A 19716-nucleotide genomic window follows, 5' to 3' on the forward strand; every position below is an offset into this window, starting at 1 on the left:
TGGATAGTATGTTGGGTTGTATAAATAAGACTACAATAATTTGGGCAAAAATTAGATGAGGTTTACCTTAGAGAGCAACACTTCTACCCAGTCCTCCGATCCCAGCGCAGTGCAGCTATGAATGTCCTGCACATTATAACCTGTACTATCCAGCATATCATATTTACCAATGGACAGTGTGTTCTTGGAATTCATGACCAATGTATTAAATCGAAGACTACTCGGTTGCCTTGAGAATCCAATTGAAAATAAAAAAATGGCCCAACTGGGATGCCGGAAATTGGGAAGTTGGGAAATGGGATACAGTTTATGCCACTTTTGTTTCTCTTCCATCCCGTTCCATGTAGTCCGTGTGCCATGGTCATTCCCGATTTTGAACTTATATGTGAAATCATGTTGGTAGCAGAAGGCTTTATAGATGCCAGGATGCTCTCAAGGAAGTTCATCAGTCTGTACACTCTGTGCGGCCAGCTCCTCTCCAAACAGGTAATGCCCGCGCTAAATCCCAACAGGGGAAATGATGGAACGGATATTTAACTGCAAAGACTCCTTTTGATAATCACCTTAATCACTGCTGGTATATTTAGTTTAGTATGACACGATGCTATAGAATATGCTACCAGTATTGGACATAATTTGCCTCTCCTGGCGAGATCCAGTGGTGTTACCTTCCTCTGTGCCATCTTCTGCTGTGTGGCCTGCAGCTGCTAGACTCTGGCTAATAAGTAATGTGCAAGTGAAACGTCCATGTGGGCATGCACATTGCAGTGTCTCCTCCCGGCTTGGTCTCAACAAAGTCTAGAAAACTTTACTGAAGCCAGGAATGCAGTTGCAGGGTCCCCAATGTACTGCTGACGCCATTTGCAGATGCTTACCACTGTTTGATAAATACTAAATGAGTTCATAACCTCTTTAGTAAGAGCCAAAGTGGTTATGGTCCCCTCTTGGAAGCGGTACATCTGTCAGAATGAACTTAGGTCTACAGTCATTAGGTCGACCCCACTAGGTCGACTGGCAGGAAGGTCGACCTGACTTAAGGTCGACATGGGCCAAGGTCGACATGACTTAAGGTCGAATTTGCATAAAGGTCGACATGAGGAAGGTCGACTGGTCATAAGGTCGACATGGGTTTTTCACTGTTTTTTGATCCGAATGTCGACACAGTCGACATGGACACAGTTGGCAATGAGAATCGGACCCTCGCTTCGCTCGCAATGCTTCGGGCACGGTGCCTCGCTGCGCTCGGCACACTATTTTATTCTCCCACCACGCCCTAGTGGATGGTAGGGCATGAAATACCGCCTGTCGGCACATGTCGGCTCAAAAAACAGTGAAAAACCCATGTCGACCTTATGACCAGTCGACCTTCCTCATGTCGACCTTTATGCAAATTCGACCTTAAGTCATGTCGACCTTGGCCCATGTCGACCTTCCTGCCAGTCGACCTAGTGGGGTCGACCTAATGACTGTAGACCTAAGTTCATTCTAATAGATGACCGCTTCCCCCCTCTTATATGGAGCCCTATATCCCAGTGTTTAGAAAAATATTGTTTCTGGCATTGCCTGTATTTTTCCTCTATTTTTCCTGTGTTTCTCTTTCTTCCGCTCTTTATACAGTTCCGCCCCCAACTCCATCTCTCTTTCCCCAGTAGTCATTCCCTATATTTCTTCATAACCCGCTGTGAGTTTCTCTTTCCTCCTGACACACTTCCACCTTTTTCTCTCTCTTTTTTCTGTTACCCTTTTTCTTTCTCCCTCTCTATATGCTCCTCTTTCTTCCTTTCCTGTGTGTTGCTTATTGTAATTATTTTATGTAACCCACTACATTTTGCAGGATCATTATGATTGGGGTCTCAGAGCCATAAAATCTGTCTTAGTTGTGGCTGGATCACTAAAACGGGAAGACAGGAGCAGACCAGAAGACCAGGTGTGTGCGCTTATGGCAAACGTACTCGCTTTTTCAATGTTTTCTTTACTGTCAGAAAAACTGTAGCTAAAATTGTCAGGAGTTCTCAGCTGTGGGACAGTGACCCAAAGTAGTTCATCATCATCTACTACAGTGGTGTCAAACTCATGGCCCTTCAGCTGTTGTGGAACTACACGTCCCAGCATTCCCTGCCACAGGTTTAGCAATCCATTTTATAAAATCTGTGGCAGGGCATGCTAGGATGTGTAGTTCCACAACAGCTGTAGGGCCTTGAGTTTGACGCCACTGATCTACTGGATCATCAGTGTATATCACCCTCGGGGATCACTAATAGTGATTGCTCTCTGTATTTTCTGTGCCTGATGCCTCGCTGATGTGACTAGCCCCCCGAATATTGATTGTTTATTTCCAACATTTTTAAGGCAGCCTACAAACCTTACAGTCACTAAGCTTAAAATATCTGTGTGTCCTTGTTTTACATGTCCAGGAAGGTAGTCCCTCCGCAGTGACTGTTAATGAAGTCTCCTCGAAGAGAATGTTTGCAAAGGGCCCGATTCAGACCAGCTCGCTAGGTTGCCTTTATTCAGAACAGAGGGGGCAGAGCCTTGCAAGCAGGTTAAGGCCTCCTGAATCCCCTCTGCTATGCTGCGAGCAGATGTGTCTTACACATAGGCGCCGAAACCGAGCACCCACGGAAAGTGAGGAGCACCCACGGTACGGGCCACGGCAGTGCGGTCCCAGCAGCGGATATGCCGTCAGCTGCGGGGGTCCCTGCGGCGAATGGGAACTAGTAGCGGTATTAATACCGCTGCTAGTTCCCATCTTCTGTAGGGACCCCGCTGGTTACTTACCATCTAAGGAATTTCCTGGTATGCAGACGACAGGAAGCCCAGGACTTACTTTTCATCTGCACGGTCTGTGAAATGGGACTGGACTTCTATAGCTGCAGAGGAGAACTGTAGCCAGAGACCGCGTTAAATGCGGAGGGACTTTTGAACTCGGTACATATCCCAACATTAGTGTCATTTAAAACATGCAGTCCTCTTATTTCATAGTTATGCTCCTTGATTGTTTCTTGAGTACAATTTTATCTCATGTGAAGCCGCTAAATTGTTTATTTAGTAAAAAAAAATGGTCATGTGATCACCTCACAGAAAATGGGTTCCTTGACCCTGGTGCCGGACGGGTTCCCGACAATCAGGATCCCAACAGTCGTTTACCCGACGTCGGGATCCCGACTGTCAAAACGCCGACAGCCGGGTGCCCGACGGCCACCCGCTATTTTCCCTTGTGGGGGTCCACGACCCCCATAGAGGGAGAATAGAATAGAATAGGTGTCACAGGGAAATGAGCCACCGTGGCCGCAGCGTGGCGAGCGCAGCGAGCCCGCAAGGGGCTTTCCTGCGCTCGCCATGCTGTCTGACTCCGGGATAATGACTGTCGGGATCCCGACTGTCGGAGTCCCGTACCACATCCCCTTGACCCACCCTAAAGGAAGGGGGCCACTAGGCAACAACTGTGCTTCCCCCTTGGTAGTAGCAGTACCAATTGAATCTCACTCATTTCAGGACTGCAGCGGATACCTAATTGGTATACAGTTACATTACTTTATTCCTAATGGTTTACAGTTGTCTTTAAGGTGCTATTAATACTGTGAATTGCTGGTAATACATACCCTTAATTTTCCCAATGACCATTTAGTATAACATTTAATAATGTAGAATAATAGTTTGGGCAGTTTTCCAGTTATTAGTGGTTTTTAGACACATGTACATGTAAGACTGGCATTGTGGCATTGTGTTACAGTGAAGTAGGGGATTGGTTGCTATGGCAATATAACCTATTGTGGCCAGGAGATAATATAAGCTATTGACAGAAAATATTATTATTGGATGTATCCTCCTACGCAATATATGGGTTCTGCATTGAAGGTCCCATGCCCAGGGACCAGGAATTTTGGGGCCCGGGACTGATTTCCAGTCCAGGCCCCTCCCCCCCCCCCCCCATCCCTTCACTCACCGCCCGACTCCTGCTCCTCATCCCCTCCTGCTGGTCCTGAAGCACAGGCTTCTTCATTGCTGGACGTCTGCGGCCAAATAAAACACAGCACCGGCTGGTGACCTCCTGCATTGAAGAAGCCTGTGCTTCGTTCAGTGCACCGAGCGCAGCGCAGGAAGCACAGAGGAGGCAGTCGGGGAGGGGGTTTTACGGTGAGCGACACTGACTGGTTCAATTCGAGTTACTAATTGGGTTGCAATATACAAATCTGCATTCTGCAAATCGGACCTAATAGTACTGACCACCAAGTATATGCAGAGGAGACGTTCTATTAAAGATCGTATGTTGCTATGTGCAACCAATCAAATTATACATTATATCTTGTAGAAGGCACTAAATATGTAAGAAGACAATTTTGATTGGTTGCTATGGACAAAATCCCATCTTCAATAGAACACCCATCTTAGTAAATAAACCCCCATGTGTGCAATGACCTCTACCATTCAGCTCTAAAAACTTTTCCAATTAAATGCAATTATTTTTATTTTTCCTGTGGTGCAACGTTTTACCTGCAACTATGCAATTTTTTTGCCTATTTCATTGGCAATAAATAAATTGAACCACCAACCTGAGGCACCCCTGCAAGTGCTCCAAGGCACCCCAGGGAGCCTAGGCGCACAGTTTGGGAACCACTGTTCTATACTGTTACCCAATACGTAATTTTATTTTTTTAGGGTACAGTCTTCCCAATTTTGTAAAAACATTTCCTGCAGGGTTGTGCCAATTTTTTTTCAATTGGATAGCGTGAGATAGCGTCACTATTAAATGTCTCACACCATAAATTCAGACCATACTTTGTCCTGTTTTCTATTTAATCAATAGCTTTAAAGTGTAGTTAAGATTTTCTATATATTTTCCTTACTATATTAGTTATACCACATCTCCAACGTTGTTCTATGCACCAATCATGTTTACACAAACATCTGTCTGATTATTATTATTTTTATTATACTGTTATTATTATTTGGTACTTGTGGATTATCACGGCTCCCATCGCATGCCATCGCATGCCATATATAGTGGCATGCGATACGATGCGATTTTTACCGATTTTTGCCGTTTTTTGTCAAAATCGTATGCAATCGCATCGTATGCAATCGCATCGCATGCGATCGCATACGATTTTTCACTGAAAAGCATCCAAATGCATTGGAATTAGTATTAAACATGTTCAATGGCCCCCAAATGGCATTTTTGAGGCTGTACCACCCCCACTATCAACGAGCGCAGCGAGCCCGCGAAGGGCGACGGTATGCGTTCTACGACCTTTTCATACCCCCACTATCCAGGTCGGCTTGGAGTTGAGAATGGAAAGTGTGGTGAGCGCAGCGAGCCACCGAGCCCGAATCACGGCGAGCGCAGCGAGCCCCGCGAGGGGACGCGGACACCTGTGAAGCCCGTGAGGGGACGCGTATACCTGTGAAGGTATACGCGGCCGCTCGCCACGCTTCGGGCTCGGTGGCTCGCTGCGCTCGCCACACTTTCTATTCTCAACTCCACACCGACGTGGATAGTGGGGGTATGAAAAGGTCGTAGGATGCATAAAGCGGCAATCATTTACACTGCAAAACCAGTTTGATTTTGCAGTGTAAATGATTGCCGCTTAAAAAAAAAAAAAACCTGGATATTTCTTACCAAATCTCTCACTTTCTGAATCTCTCATCCTATTACATTTCCCCCATGTTGTTTATATTTAGAAGTTCTGTCCTGCATATCGATCTAGAAACCTCCGTATTCCTTCCTACTGTATATCACGATGGCCACCTACTAAGAAATCTTTCCGATTACATTTCTTATTATAAAATAACAGTAAGGTGATCTATCGTGTAAGAAACAGATTGAGGCTAACAAGCCATACGTGTCCTAATCGTCCGAGGAAGAGTTTCTCATAACGTTTGTTCATTTTATGCCTTATGTTACGGCGTGTTATTATCGCATATAATTACAGTGTTGTTCCTTTTTCCTAGGTTTTGATGAGAGCCCTGAGGGACTTCAATCTTCCTAAGATAGTAACCAATGATGTGACGATATTTCTGGGTCTCATCAGTGACTTGTTTCCCCTGCTGGAAGTGCCCAGGAAGAGAGACGTGCAGTTGGAACAGATGGTCCGCCAGTCCATTGCCGAGCTGCGTCTGCAGCCGGAGGAAAACTTTATTCTAAAGGTGGAAATAATGGCTTTCTGCTTAGTGCGTTGTACATTGTAAATGGGGTGATTGAAAGCTATAATGATCACTGTTGTTTGATGCCCATGGTATTCAGCATCTGGCTAATGCTTTTAATCGCCGGAGCAATAAACAAAGTCTTCACGCCTCTTCTTTTTTTTTTTTTTTCAAGAAGATTAAATGTTAATATAATACATTGCACCGGGGAGCAGGCTTTGATTCCAGGTTTCTCTTTGAAATGCAAGGAAGAGCATAAATATAAGCTAATTAGATCCATGACATACATGGTTGTTTTATTCTTCTTTTCCTATAATGGTTATTTAACTTTAGTTTTATTTCCCGCTTCAGATTTCTCAGGCACCACCTTATTTCTTGTACATCACAAATAACGGAGGGTAAAAAAAAAAAAAAGCATCATATTTTCCTGTGATCTATTTTTGGTATTCAGTATTACTGACGTTTTTGCTACAACAGATTGCTGCAAAAAATTTTTTATAAAAAATTCTAGTGTCTGTAGCACAGTGGTGTAATGGTTAGCATTGCTTCCTCAGTCTTAGTGCCATGGGTGTTATTTGTGTGGAGTTTAGATACCGCCCCCACATGTTTGCATGAGTTTTCTCTGGGTTTCTGTCAATAGTGCGAGGATGGGTAATTTAGACTGTAAATTCAAATGGTGCAAGGACTGATGTGAATTATTCAATAATCTGATTATCACCACATACCTCTAAAATGGCCACAAATTCTAGATATGCTCTGTAACATCTCTAAAATAAAGACCAGGAGATGTAAATAGGCTGAATTTAATTAGTGTATATTTATGACGGCTTTGTAAATTTTGAATACTGTTTTGTTTGATTATATATTCACTGGATATAACAAATTCCAATAACAAACATCTACAGTATATGATAGGGAGAACTTATCACTCACCACTGTGCCACATGGTCAAAGAGTCCCTCCACATCCAAAAATCAGATTAATACCCCATTGCAGTTTCTAACCATAATCACCTTATTGATACAACCATGTAAAAGGCCTACAGTATGTGCACATGGTCAAACTTGCAAATATCTGTTCACTATCTCAGCTCAACATCTGCTGTGGCCCCGTCTCCTACTAGACCCAATCATCTGCCCTCATTACCCCTTGAAATCACTACAGCTAATGATACCTGCCAAGCCCCATCACCATCGGGATCCCCAGATCTTCCCCAGCCTATTTGCACTCAATGGCTGACCTCACCACTGGCTTATCTGGCTTTGCAGACTTCTGTACATCCTTAGTGGTGGACACTACTTACCTTCTTGATTGGGAAGGCTTCCGTTTTCCTCACAGGTTCTTTCTACTCACAGAAGTAGGAGTAGAGTAGTATGTTAAACCATGTACTGTAGTTGTTTACTGGTCCACACAGACCAATCGCTAGACTTCCTGGTTACTGCTACTATTTGCACCATCTGTTCAGGTACTACAGTCAAAGGTGAGGAGAATGGGGACAACTACCGGTGTTCTGTACCGAATGCTTATTGGGCACCTGATTTTGCTTTGTTTGGTACATCATTTGAAAAGTGAGATTTCACTTTTGTGGGAGGGGATTGCCAAGATGTACTAGTAGGTGTGGAGGGGAATGTGTGGAGGTTCCTGTATCACTCTTCCTTTTTGCAAATGGATTTTCTATTCTCAAACTGGCCAGCAGTGCCAGAAACCTCATCTTAGTACTAGTGTATAATTTTTAACTTTTTCATTGTTTAAATATAAACTGTCAAACACACAAAGGGACACAATTATAAAGTATGTACTGATGAGGCTGGAATTAGCAGTATTTTAGGGGGAAAAATTTAAAAAAATTGAAATCAATTAGGGCAGAACCTGATTAAAGGTTCCAGGTGCCCTAGGCTAATACACAAATAAGATTATTAACTGAGATTCAGACTCGGACCTATGAGTCCAGACTGGAGTTTTGGGCAGGGGTTAAAGTGAGGGGAACGGGGTGGAACTGAGTTCTACCTCCTCTAATGGTAGGGAGAACTGAGTTCCACCTATAACACAGCCATGAACCGTAATTCCAACAGAAAAGCCTGTCCCAGCGGCTTCTTCTTCTACCTACAGTGTATGTGATGTCATACTGTCACCGCCACTGCATACCTCCCAACTGTCACGATTACAGCGGGACAGTCCCGATTTTCGGGTCCTGTCCCGCTGTCCCACCCGCGTCAGGCATTGTCCCGCTGCGGGGGGTTGCAGTTGGGAGACCCCCCAATCTAATAGAATAGACGCTATTCTTGTATGAAAATGAGGTCGTGGCTAATTAGCATAAGCCGCACCCTCATTTGCATATGCCCAGCCCCCTTTTCGGACATGTCCCTATTTCATCAGCACAGAAGTTGGGAGGTATACCACTGAAGTGAAGAAGAGCCACTAAGAGGAGCAGGCTCTGTGCTTGCTGAAGCCAGAGTGAGAGGGGCCTGGAGGGATTCAGAGGTGGGGAAGCTGCTGAGGGAGCTGCACAGTTAACTGCTTGAGTGACAGCACAACTGTGGTCATTATGTGAATAAGGTGCACTACTGTGTAATTTAATATGAATCAAGGGCACTACATGCGGTGTGATGTGTATATGATTATGCTACTGTGTGTTGTCATTTTAATTGGAGTTATCATTGTGTGGCTGTGGCCACACCCCTTCCTTGTGGGACCATTGTCCCTTTATTGGAAGTAGGGTAGGAATTCCCTGGCACTGGTCTACGCTCTGCCTAATGAGGTGTGTGTGTGTGTGTGTGTGTGTGTGTGTGTGTGGGCTGTGGTTGAATGTAATGTGATTTAGGTAATTACAGCTAGACAATTACTGGACATACTGTAAGAATAGATTGCATTTGAGCATAATCCTGACCTGTGGCTCATTTTCTACTTTTTCTCTATGTCTTGCCTCAGGTGACCCAGTTAGAAGAGCTGCTCGCAGTCCGTCATTCTGTTTTTGTTGTAGGCAATGCCGGGACAGGCAAAAGCATGGTAATTATGTATTGTGTCTGTGCTTTATATTCTTGTTCTCTATTATGTTTTTAGCTAATGAAAGCTATAGAAATATACATATCTTATACATTTCTATGCATACATTGCCCCAGTTCCTCTAACACTGGTTGGATGAAAGAGGACATAGCGAGTAGATCTTGTCCATCACCAAGAACCATTGGGTATAAGGTTTGAAAAAATAATCCCAGATGGTTCTATTAATAAGCTTTAGCAACCAGAAATTGAGGTTCTGATTCTGGTTGACTCGCAAGGCTGCAAATTTTGCAGCCTTGCGAGTCTCCCAGATGACAATCCCCCCGCACGGTCCCCCAAACCCCGCAGGCATGCGAATGGATAATTTGCATAATCATCCATTCACAGTCTTGGGCGCGGGGGAGAAATCCCATGGAATGATTTTTTCAGCACTCTATGGTGTCTCAGACCTGCGGGCGCCCTGTGCGAGGACAGGGCGGGCAGCTGACATCCGCTAATATCAGCTGCCCATCCCCCGAACCTGCGTCATTGGGGAATTACCATGGGAACACCTGTGAAACACTGCGCGTTCCCATAGGCAAATTTCCCAGCTCTCCTCCCCACGCCCCTCCACGTCCCCCACCCGGACTTCTGTGTACGAGAGCGCTGTGAGTGCTCACACACAACGGCTGTGAATCCGGGGGTATCAATTGATTTAGAATAACCCCCTGAATGCATGACCATCCTATGCCATCCACCTCCTCCCCCAGGTTCCCCCTCCCAAATTTCCTAAAAAGTCTTTTTTGGAGCAGCATAGACCAAGACGGACATCAGAAATGGCCAATCTAATTAAAAGATTAACCAGGCAAATTCTTTATTCCGCAAACACCTGAATCCTGCTATGATAACAAATACCTGATTCTTAACACACTCTCTAGATCCTGAAGACTTTACATCGAACATATTTCAATATGATGTTAAAACCCATATGGCACGACATCAACCCGAAAGCTGTGACTACCGATGAACTCTTCGGCTTTCTTCACCCTGCAACAAGGGAGTGGAAGGACGGTAATTATAACACTCCTGGACTGGTTGTCGCATTACTCTGTATCTACACATTTGTAGTAACTCATCTATATTTTTAGGTCTATTTTCTTTCACGATGAGGGAACTTTTTATCAACCCTCATAACGGCCCAAAGTGGATTGTCCTTGATGGAGATATCGATCCAATGTGGATTGAATCGTTAAACACGGTCATGGACGATAACAAGGTTTGTTTTGGTTATCGTTGATAAAATATTTTATTGAATTATTAAGGGAAACTCCCGGTACTTATGAGTTATCTGGGCGCCCGATTTTTTGATTGTATGCCTTAAGTTAAGGCATACAATCAGATGCGATGCGATGCGATATCGCATCGCATCGCATGCGACCATCGGATGCGATGACCCGATTTTTCCATAGGAATCAATGTTAAAATTGACGGAGTCCATTTTAACATGGAATTCAATGGGAAAAAGGGGTCCTCTTCATACCCCTACTATCCAAGTGGGCATGGAGTTGGATATAAACCTGTGGCGAGCGTAGCGAGCCACCGAGCCCGAAGCGTGGCGAGCGAAGCGAGCCCCGCGAGGGGACGGTATTCTATGTCCCCTCGCGGGGCTCGCTACGCTCGCCACGCTTCGGGCTCGGTGGCTCGCTACGCTCGCCACAGGTTTATATCCAACTCCATGCCCACTTGGATAGTAGGGGTATGAAAAGGACCCCTTTTTCCCATTGAATTCCATGTTAAAATGGACTCAGTCCATTTTAACATTGATTCCTATGGAAAAATCGGGTCATCGCATCGCATCGCATCCGATGGTCGCATGCGATGCGATGTGCCCGATCCGACACAGCTGCAGGAACAGATAAGTATCAACTTTCTTATATTTTGATAAAAATTCACTTGTAGTGTGTAATTGCATTGTAATTTAACTCTCTACTGTATACTAGGGGGTTAGTCGCAGGGAGGTAGATAAAATGGGTGGGGCCCTGATTGAGAATCTCACTCAGTGCATGTTGTGCAAGATGTATGTGCACCTGGAGCAAGAGTCCCAGTGCGAATACATCTGCACGAGATGTGAGCGAACGTCCGCCCTGGAAGCCCAGGTCACTGATCTAGAGCGGACCGTTCAGCGACTGAGGGATATTTCCAATCTTGAGCAAAGCCTAAATAGAACGGTGGAGGAGTTGCAGATGGGGTCACTGGTAGAGGAGGAGGATCAGGTAGCCAGCTGGGTCACGGTTAGAAGGGGAAACAAGAGGGACAGGAGGGACAGGAACGACATCTCGGATCTATCACACCCGAACAAATTTGCCCGGTTGGACAAAGTTTCGGGGGAGGATGGAGACGAAATGACGGAGCTGGAGGAGACGGCTCCCTCTAGCAACCAGAGGAGCGGTCCCTCTAGCTCAAACGGGATGACAGTTAGTGAGGTACCAAGGCAGATAGTGGTGGTAGGGGATTCCATCATTAGGAGAACAGACAGGGCAATCTGCTATCGGGACCGCGATCGCCGCACGGTCTGTTGCCTCCCGGGTGCTCAGGTACGGCACATCGCGGACCGAGTCGACAGATTGTTGGGAGGGGCTGGGAGCAACCCGGCGGTCTTGGTGCACATCGGCACCAACGACAAAGTCAATGGTAGGTGGGATGTCCTCAAGAAAGAGTATAGGGAATTAGGTAAGAAATTAAAGGCGAGGACATCTAGGGTAATTTTCTCGGAAATATTACCAGTGCCACGCGCTAGCTCAGGGAGGCAGAGGGAGATCAGGGAGGTAAATGTGTGGCTTAAGGATTGGTGTAGGAAAGAGGGATTCGTGTTCATGGAACACTGGGCGGACTTCTCGGTCAGGCGCCATCTTTTTTGCCGTGATGGATTGCACCTGAACGAGGAGGGGGCTGCGGTGCTGGGGGGAAGGATGGTTAGAGGGTTGGAGGAGATTTTAAACTAGGCGACGGGGGGGTGGGGGCAGCAAGACATTATGGGACCATCAGGGAGAGAAGCCGGACTGGGATCAGGAATCATATGGGGGAAGGAGATGGGGGGGGGGGGACGGAGACATAGACAAAGCCCTGGGACATAACAAGGGTATAATCGGGGGTAACTCTCAGGGTGCATCAGGAATGTCATGTAATAAAATGTTATGTTGTAACAGTCAAGTTACCCCATTACAGTTCTTAGGTACAGATGATCTTAGTATACGGGAAGGAGGGAATGACAGAGGAATAATTCCCGGAACTATGGAGAGGGCAGGCAGTGTGCATGGTGGGGAGGCCTGTAGAGAGTCTATTGAAGGGGAGAGGGGAAAGAGGAAGCTAGTAAAGAATTCAAATGGGTCCTGGGGTGAAACTAATCACAATATTAGAGCCATATCTAAAAATAAACATAAATTAAAATGCTTACTGGCTAATGCAAGAAGCTTAGTGAGTAAAATCGGGGAGCTTGAAACGGTGATCAGTAGGGATGACTACGACATCATTGGTATTACAGAAACATGGTGTAATGAGTCGCATGACTGGGCATTAAACATGGAGGGATATACACTCTACAGGAAAGACAGGGAAAATAGAAGGGGCGGGGGTGTGTGCCTATATGTAAATAATAACTTAACATCCTGTGAGAAAAATATGAGCACAGACCTGGAAGACGACAACTCGGAGACAGTGTGGGCAGAGATAACCGACAATAATAAGAAACCAAAAAACAAATTTATAATAGGGGTATGCTATAGACCACCAAATATAAATGAAAGGGAAGAGTCTCTTCTTTTAAACCAAATCAAACAAGCATCAAATCAGGGTCAGGTATTAATTATGGGGGATTTTAATTTACCCGACATTGATTGGGAAAACGAAACAGGTAAATCAGCAAGAAGCAATGGGTTCTTAAGCTTACTTAAAGACCAGTTTATTACACAAACGGTAGAAACTCCAACTCGTGATGAGGCGCTCTTGGACTTAGTATTAACAAATAACACAGACTTAGTTTCAAACACGAAAGTAATTGAACAATTAGGGAATAGTGATCACAATATGGTTTCACTGGAAATCAACTTCAGTAAATTACATCAAAAAGGATCTGCAAAAATACTAAACTTCAGAAAAGCGAACTTTGAATTATTCAGGGAAGCCCTAACAGGAATTGGGTGGGAAACGGTTATGGAGGGGAAAAATGCAGAGGAAATGTGGGATACTCTAAAAAAGGTGCTTGATTCACTAACTATTGAATACATTCCTAAAGTAACTAAAGGTAAATTCAACAAAAAAAAAACCACCATGGTTGGACAAAGAAGTAAGGTCAGCTATCAACAATAAAACCAGAGCCTTTAAATTCTATAAAAATAACTTGAATGAGGAGGCGTTCGCAAAATACAAAGAATCAAACAAAACTTGTAAAGGGGTAATCAAAGCAGCTAAAATATTATATGAAGAGTGCATAGCCACTGAAAGCAAAACCAACCCAAAGAAGTTTTTTAAATACATAAATAGTAAACGTTTAATTAAGGAAAACATAGGCCCACTAACTGATACTAGTGGAAAAAGTGTTACTGAGGACAAGGGAAAAGCAAAACTGTTAAATGAGTTCTTCTCCATCAGTATTTACTAAGGGAGAGCAGACTGTGGAACGAACATTTACCACAAACGGGACAAATAAGCCAGATCTCATTGTGGATTTCACGCCAAAGGAAATAATACTGAGGCTAAGCAAACTCAAAACAAATAAGTCACAAGGGCCAGATGGGATTCATCCGAGGGTATTAATGGAATTAAAGGATGAACTAGCTACCCCCCTACATTATATCTTTAGCAAGTCACTATCGTCAGGTATAGTACCAAAAGATTGGAGAATAGCAGAGGTAGTGCCAATATTCAAAAAAGGAAAAAAGGAAGATCCCGCTAATTACAGACCCGTTAGTTTAACATCAATTGTGGGTAAACTATTTGAAGGATTTTTAAGGGATGGTATCCAGGAATATTGAGATCATCACCGTCTACTCAGTACTAACCAACATGGGTTCATGAAAAATCGTTCATGCCAAACTAATCTACTAGGGTTCTATGAAGAGGTTAGCAAAAACCTCGATAATGGAAATGCTGTAGATGTGATTTTCCTAGATTTCGCTAAAGCATTTGATACTGTCCCACACAAGAGATTGATTAATAAAATGGAGAACCTAGGATTGGGTGAAAATATCTGCAGATGGGTAGGGAATTGGCTATGTAATAGAGAACAAAGAGTGGTTGTGAATGGTGCCGTATCAGATATGATACCGGTACTAAGTGGAGTGCCCCAGGGTTCGGTTTTGGGGCCCATTTTGTTTAACATTTTTATTAACGATATTGGGATAGGGTTACTCAGCAATGTATCCATCTTTGCGGACGATACAAAACTTAGCAAAGTCATCAAATCACCAGAAGATGTCACCATGCTTCAAAATGATCTTGCAATTCTAGATGAGTGGGCAAAAAAATGGAAGATGAGGTTCAATGTAGATAAATGTAAGGTTATGCACCTTGGGAGACACAACCAGTGTGCAAGTTACAACCTTAGCGGAGAGGAACTGGGTAATTCCATACTTGAAAAGGATCTAGGAGTCCAAATAGACAGCAATCTAGGATGTAGTGCCCATTGTAATGTAGCTACAAAAAAGGCCAACAAAATTCTGGCATGTATTAAGAGGGGAATGGAAACTAGGAACTCAAGGGTAATTATGCCACTATATAAAGCATTGGTGAGACCTCACCTAGAGTACGGAGTACAGTTCTGGGCCCCACACTATAAAAAGGACATCATAGAATTAGAAAAAGTCCAAAGGCGAGCAACAAAGCTTATTAGGGGAATGGAGAATTTAAGCTACGGGGAGAGATTAAGCAATTTGGGACTATTTACATTAGAAAAGAGACGTTTAAGGGGGGACATGCTCAACATGTACAAGTATATCAAGGGCCAATATAAGGAACTGTCACACACCCTATTTTCTACTAGAAAGGAATCTAGGACGCGAGGGCATGAGTATAGATTAGAAGAAAAAAGATTTAATTCAGCTAGTAGAAAGAATTTCTTTACGGTCAGAACAGTCAAACTCTGGAACTCTCTTCCCAGAGAGGTGGTAACGGCTGGCTCATTAAATGCGTTCAAGGCAAAGTTGGACAAACATTTACTGGAGAAAAACATCCATGGGTACAAATAAGAAATATAATTTGTCTGTAAAATACCAGAACCTACCAAATCAGCAATGGATATCTATACCAGGTTGAACTAGATGGACGCAAGTCTTTTTTCAACCTTACCTACTATGTAACTATGTAAAAACTATTTTATATTATTTGACACAAAGGCGCGTGGTCCTCCCCCAGTACAGTGCTTGAGTGTATTGGGGTCTTTGGTCTGTGGACACCAGCCTTGCAGTCAGCGGATATAAATAATACATTTGCCAAGTCATATGTCATATAGGATAAAGAAAATAAAGTGTTGGTCCCTGACCCTTCTTCTAGGCATTTTCAGCCACTCCCAGCACTTTTTCTGGGGTCAGGGGAGCCAAGAGGGGGAGAAGTGGGTACAAAGTACCTGGGCCTGATTCCCCAGCACATACCTTTTATAAAATGGGCATGATCACAGTCACTTCCAGTGTTGGAGTTTGACCGAGCTCTCAGTGGCTATTCATTTCTAAGGGCACTGGCACTGGCACAATGAGTTGGGCGAGACTTGGTGACTTAGACCTTGTTTTCCTTATATGATACTAAATTTTACATTAGGGAAAAGGCTGAGAAGTTATAGTGAGCCCAATGGCACATACAGTACGTCCAGTTAAAAAAAAAAAAAAAACCTCATTGGGTCAGAATACCAGTATATGGTTCAGGTTTTTTTTAATCAAGGCACCAATATACTTGACTGGCAAGTGGCAGCATGCATTACTGAATTTTGTAAAGAAACCAGCACCATACAGCCCCATGCACTCCTCTGTTTGCCTTAAGATATAGATCAGTTTATGTTGGTGTGTGGTCACAGTCCTACTTCAGTCAGTTGAATCACATCATGACCTATATAATCATGTGGATGAAGGAGGCCCTAAAGCAGGCATGTCCAACGTTGGCCCTCCAGATGTTGTGAAACTTACCTATCTCGCTGGTCCCGGCGGCTCCGTTCTTCTGTTGAGGACCACCACAAAATGGCCGTCCCCATATAGCACACTGTTCTCTGAAACTGTCTGCTGTATGGGGGCGCCATTTTGTGGTGGTCCTCAGCAGAAGAAGAACGGAGCCGCCGGGACCAGCGCGATAGGTAAGGCTGCAGGGGATTGGGGGGGACTGGGGGGGGCTTGGCGGGGCAGCGGCGGGGGGAGCCCCCCCCCCCTTAACGGCGGGGGGGCGCCCAAAACTTAGTTACGCCACTGGGCTACACCCTCTTCCCAAAAAATTTTGAGGATAAAATAAAGCAGAAGTAACATAACGATAATAATAAGCAGTATGATACTATAGTACTATGAAGGTTCTGCTCCATGTGACTAGGAGACTGCACTGCTCTGGGCAGAGCTTTGAAGTGTTTCAGTAAATGAAGAGAAATATCTATAGATGTATTGTTCTTTCTAGCGTGGGAAGTGAATGGTTACGTGTGACATGGAGAGTGGCAAGAAAAGGACAATTATCAAAACTGTAATGCTTCAGCAAATGTAAGGAGTATAAAGCTATTCATATTATTACCATTATATATTACTGTATTACAAATGGGATATTCAGTTTAAATTATAAGGGGTATGTGCCAAGTCTTGGAGAGAAATAAAATGGAGAGGGATGAAGTTCTAATTTACCAGCTTTTAGCTGTCATGCCACAGGCTGTGTTGGAAAATGACACAAGGTGATTGGTTGTTTGGTTGGTTGGTCTCTCTCCAGTTTATCGGGCTGCAAGCTTTGATACATCTTGTGCTAAATCACACAGCATTTATAGTCTTCTGCACTCCCATGTTGTATAATAATATGGTATACGGTTACTAGGTTGACAAGAGGAAGGTCGACATGCATGAATGTGGACATGAGCCAAGGCCGACATGGGGTTAGGTCGACAGGGTCATTAGGTCTACACATGCATTAAGAGGACATGGAGAAGTTCGACAGTCAAAAAATCGACATAGGGTCTTCACTTTTTTTAAAGCCGACATGTGCCAACAGGCGGTATTTCATGCCCTACCATCCACTAGGGTGTGATGGGAGAATAAAATGCGAGTGGACGTGGTGAAACGTTACAGTGTCCATGTCGACTGTGTTGACATTCTGGACAAAAAAAAGTGAAAAACCACACGTCGACCTTTTCACTGTCGACCTAATGCATGTCTCGACCTATTGACCCCGTCAACCTTAAGACATGCCGACCTTCATGCATGTCGACCTCCAGTGGTCGACCTAATGCATGTCGACTTCCTCTCTTCGACCCTATGACCCATACCCAATAATATAACACATGTGGATTATAAGGTTTGATTCATTTACTTCCCAAAAAAGGTTTTAATTCCTTCAACTCCGACACTAATCAAATAATCAATGCCTTTTATGTAGACCACCTTGAATCCAGTGGCTTATCTATAATGGGTGCAATGTGTGCGATGCACAAGGGCCCCGGAGTCCCAGGGGGGCCCACACTGAACCCATTCTTTAATACATACCCTCAGGAGTCCCGCGATGAAGGCCGCAGCATAGTAGAGCCTGAGTGGTCTAGTGCTCAGTCTCTACTGCGGTAGATGATGAGTGGGCGCTGCTCCCAGCAGAGAGTAGGGGGCCCGGCCAGTGGATGCTGCACACAGTCCTCCTCCTCTCTTAAAGCGCCCATGCTCCTTAGTCTGGGGCCTCTGGGCGGAGCTCCACACCCTGCAGTCTGTAGGGAGTGCACCCCTTTTAAGTGAAAGATGTCCATATTCCACCATGATGACATAATGGAGCAGCACATGCGCAGTAATAGGTTCAGTGGCCATCTTGGTTAGGGAATGAAGCCTCCCTGTATAAAGAATGCACTTTTTTATGAATCCAGTATGCTTTTCCATGCATGAATTTTCCTGGCCCAATTCAATTCAATAGGTTTGCGTCTTAACATTTATTTTTGCTATTTTACTGATTGTTTCTTACTGTTGTAAGCAAGCGCGTTTCTTTGAGCATCTGCTCATCTTCAATTGTATAAAGCATAACACAGTTTGAATTAACAAAAGATACTTTCGCCAACGGAGAGGTGCTCCATCTGACTGGGACACACAAGCGTCTCACAGGCACGGGCATCCCAGTCACTCGGCGGCGGGGAGCGGAAACCCCGCCCATCTCCGCTTCAGGGAGACGGGCGGGGTTAGGGGAGGGGGTGTGGGGAGGCGGCGGCAGGCGGAAGAGAGTTCTGTTGGAACAGGCGCACTAGCGTCTTGTGCGTGCGCGCCCCCTTCCAGCGGCTGGCAGGGGGCTGGTGGAGGCTGGCGATTCTATCTTAAACTGTGCCTGTCATTTGCATGGACAATCTTCCTACAAAAATTGTCTTTTAGTGGTCTGCAACTGCTCCGAAATATTACTGACATTACAGAGCTTTAATCTGCCGTACTGTATATAATTATTCCTGGGTCATGACCAGTGTTCCCTCTAAGCTGTGCGCGTGTGCGCGCGCACACAACCTGCCGAGCGTGCGCACAGACATTCCAAATGAGCGCACAAAGCAGCAGTGGTCCACTTTTTGCTGTTGTGGACTCAATTAATGTGTTAACTACATTAACTACATTGTGTGTTGTGTTTTGAATGTTTAATATCATTTTAAAGTAAAGTTAACACAAATGCTGAACGTCATTTTCCAGTTATATATAAGTGACGCACAAAATTTGTAATTTCCTTCCAAAGTTGCACAGCCAAAATCTTTTGCCGCACACAGGCTTCGTAAAATTAGAGGGAACATTGGTCATGACACGGAGCCTTTTTGCAAGTCATAGAATTTGTAGATCTTGGTCATTAGCCACAGTCCTGGCTTTTCTCTTTTTTTTAAAGTTCAGCCAAGAAAAACTTAAAGTGACAACTGTAAGGAATAAAAAATGCAGGAAAACTTTTAATTGTACAGCATGGATTAATTTCTTTCTAGATGTTAATGGTTGTGGTCGTTTTAGCAAAGCGTCAGAGATTTGATTGCCGTCTTATCTTGCTTAGGTTCTAACCTTGGCTAGTAATGAGCGTATCTCGCTGATGCCTTCCATGCGGCTGTTGTTTGAAATTAGTCACCTTCGAGCAGCGACCCCAGCGACTGTATCAAGAGCTGGGATCCTCTATGTCAATAAACAGGACCTAGGATGGAGTCCGTGAGTAAAGCCTTCTGTCTTTTTATTTTCATGTGTATGCATCAGTTATTACTAGAATATCGTCTTTCCAAATACCGTGGATATCTTGTACTTAAATATAAGAAAATAATAGGGTGAACTTACCAACTACCCCATCACTCAGTTTTTGCTGTATAACACCTACCTGACTGAGGTAGAGGACTGCAAAGAGGAAGAGACAGTCAGCCCCTGAACTGGCAAGTGCTGGGACCAGTGC

General features: G+C 44.4%; 1 protein-coding gene across 1 annotated transcript; it reads left to right on the top strand.

The window, feature by feature from the left end:
* Nucleotides 1–270: 270 nt before the first annotated feature.
* On the top strand, nt 271–19485 carry LOC146021331 (dynein axonemal heavy chain 11-like). Its single transcript, XM_083155124.1, has 7 exons — nt 271–486; nt 1835–1927; nt 5953–6147; nt 9073–9150; nt 10062–10194; nt 10272–10399; nt 19333–19485. Exons 1-7 carry the CDS (start codon nt 271–273, stop codon nt 19483–19485), a joined length of 996 nt encoding a protein of 331 aa, XP_083011250.1.
* The last annotated feature ends 231 nt before the right edge of the window (nt 19486–19716 follow it).

Source organism: Crinia signifera, chromosome 7, assembly GCF_055691185.1.
Source record: "Crinia signifera chromosome 7, ASM5569118v1, whole genome shotgun sequence".
NCBI lineage: Eukaryota > Metazoa > Chordata > Amphibia > Anura > Myobatrachidae > Crinia > Crinia signifera.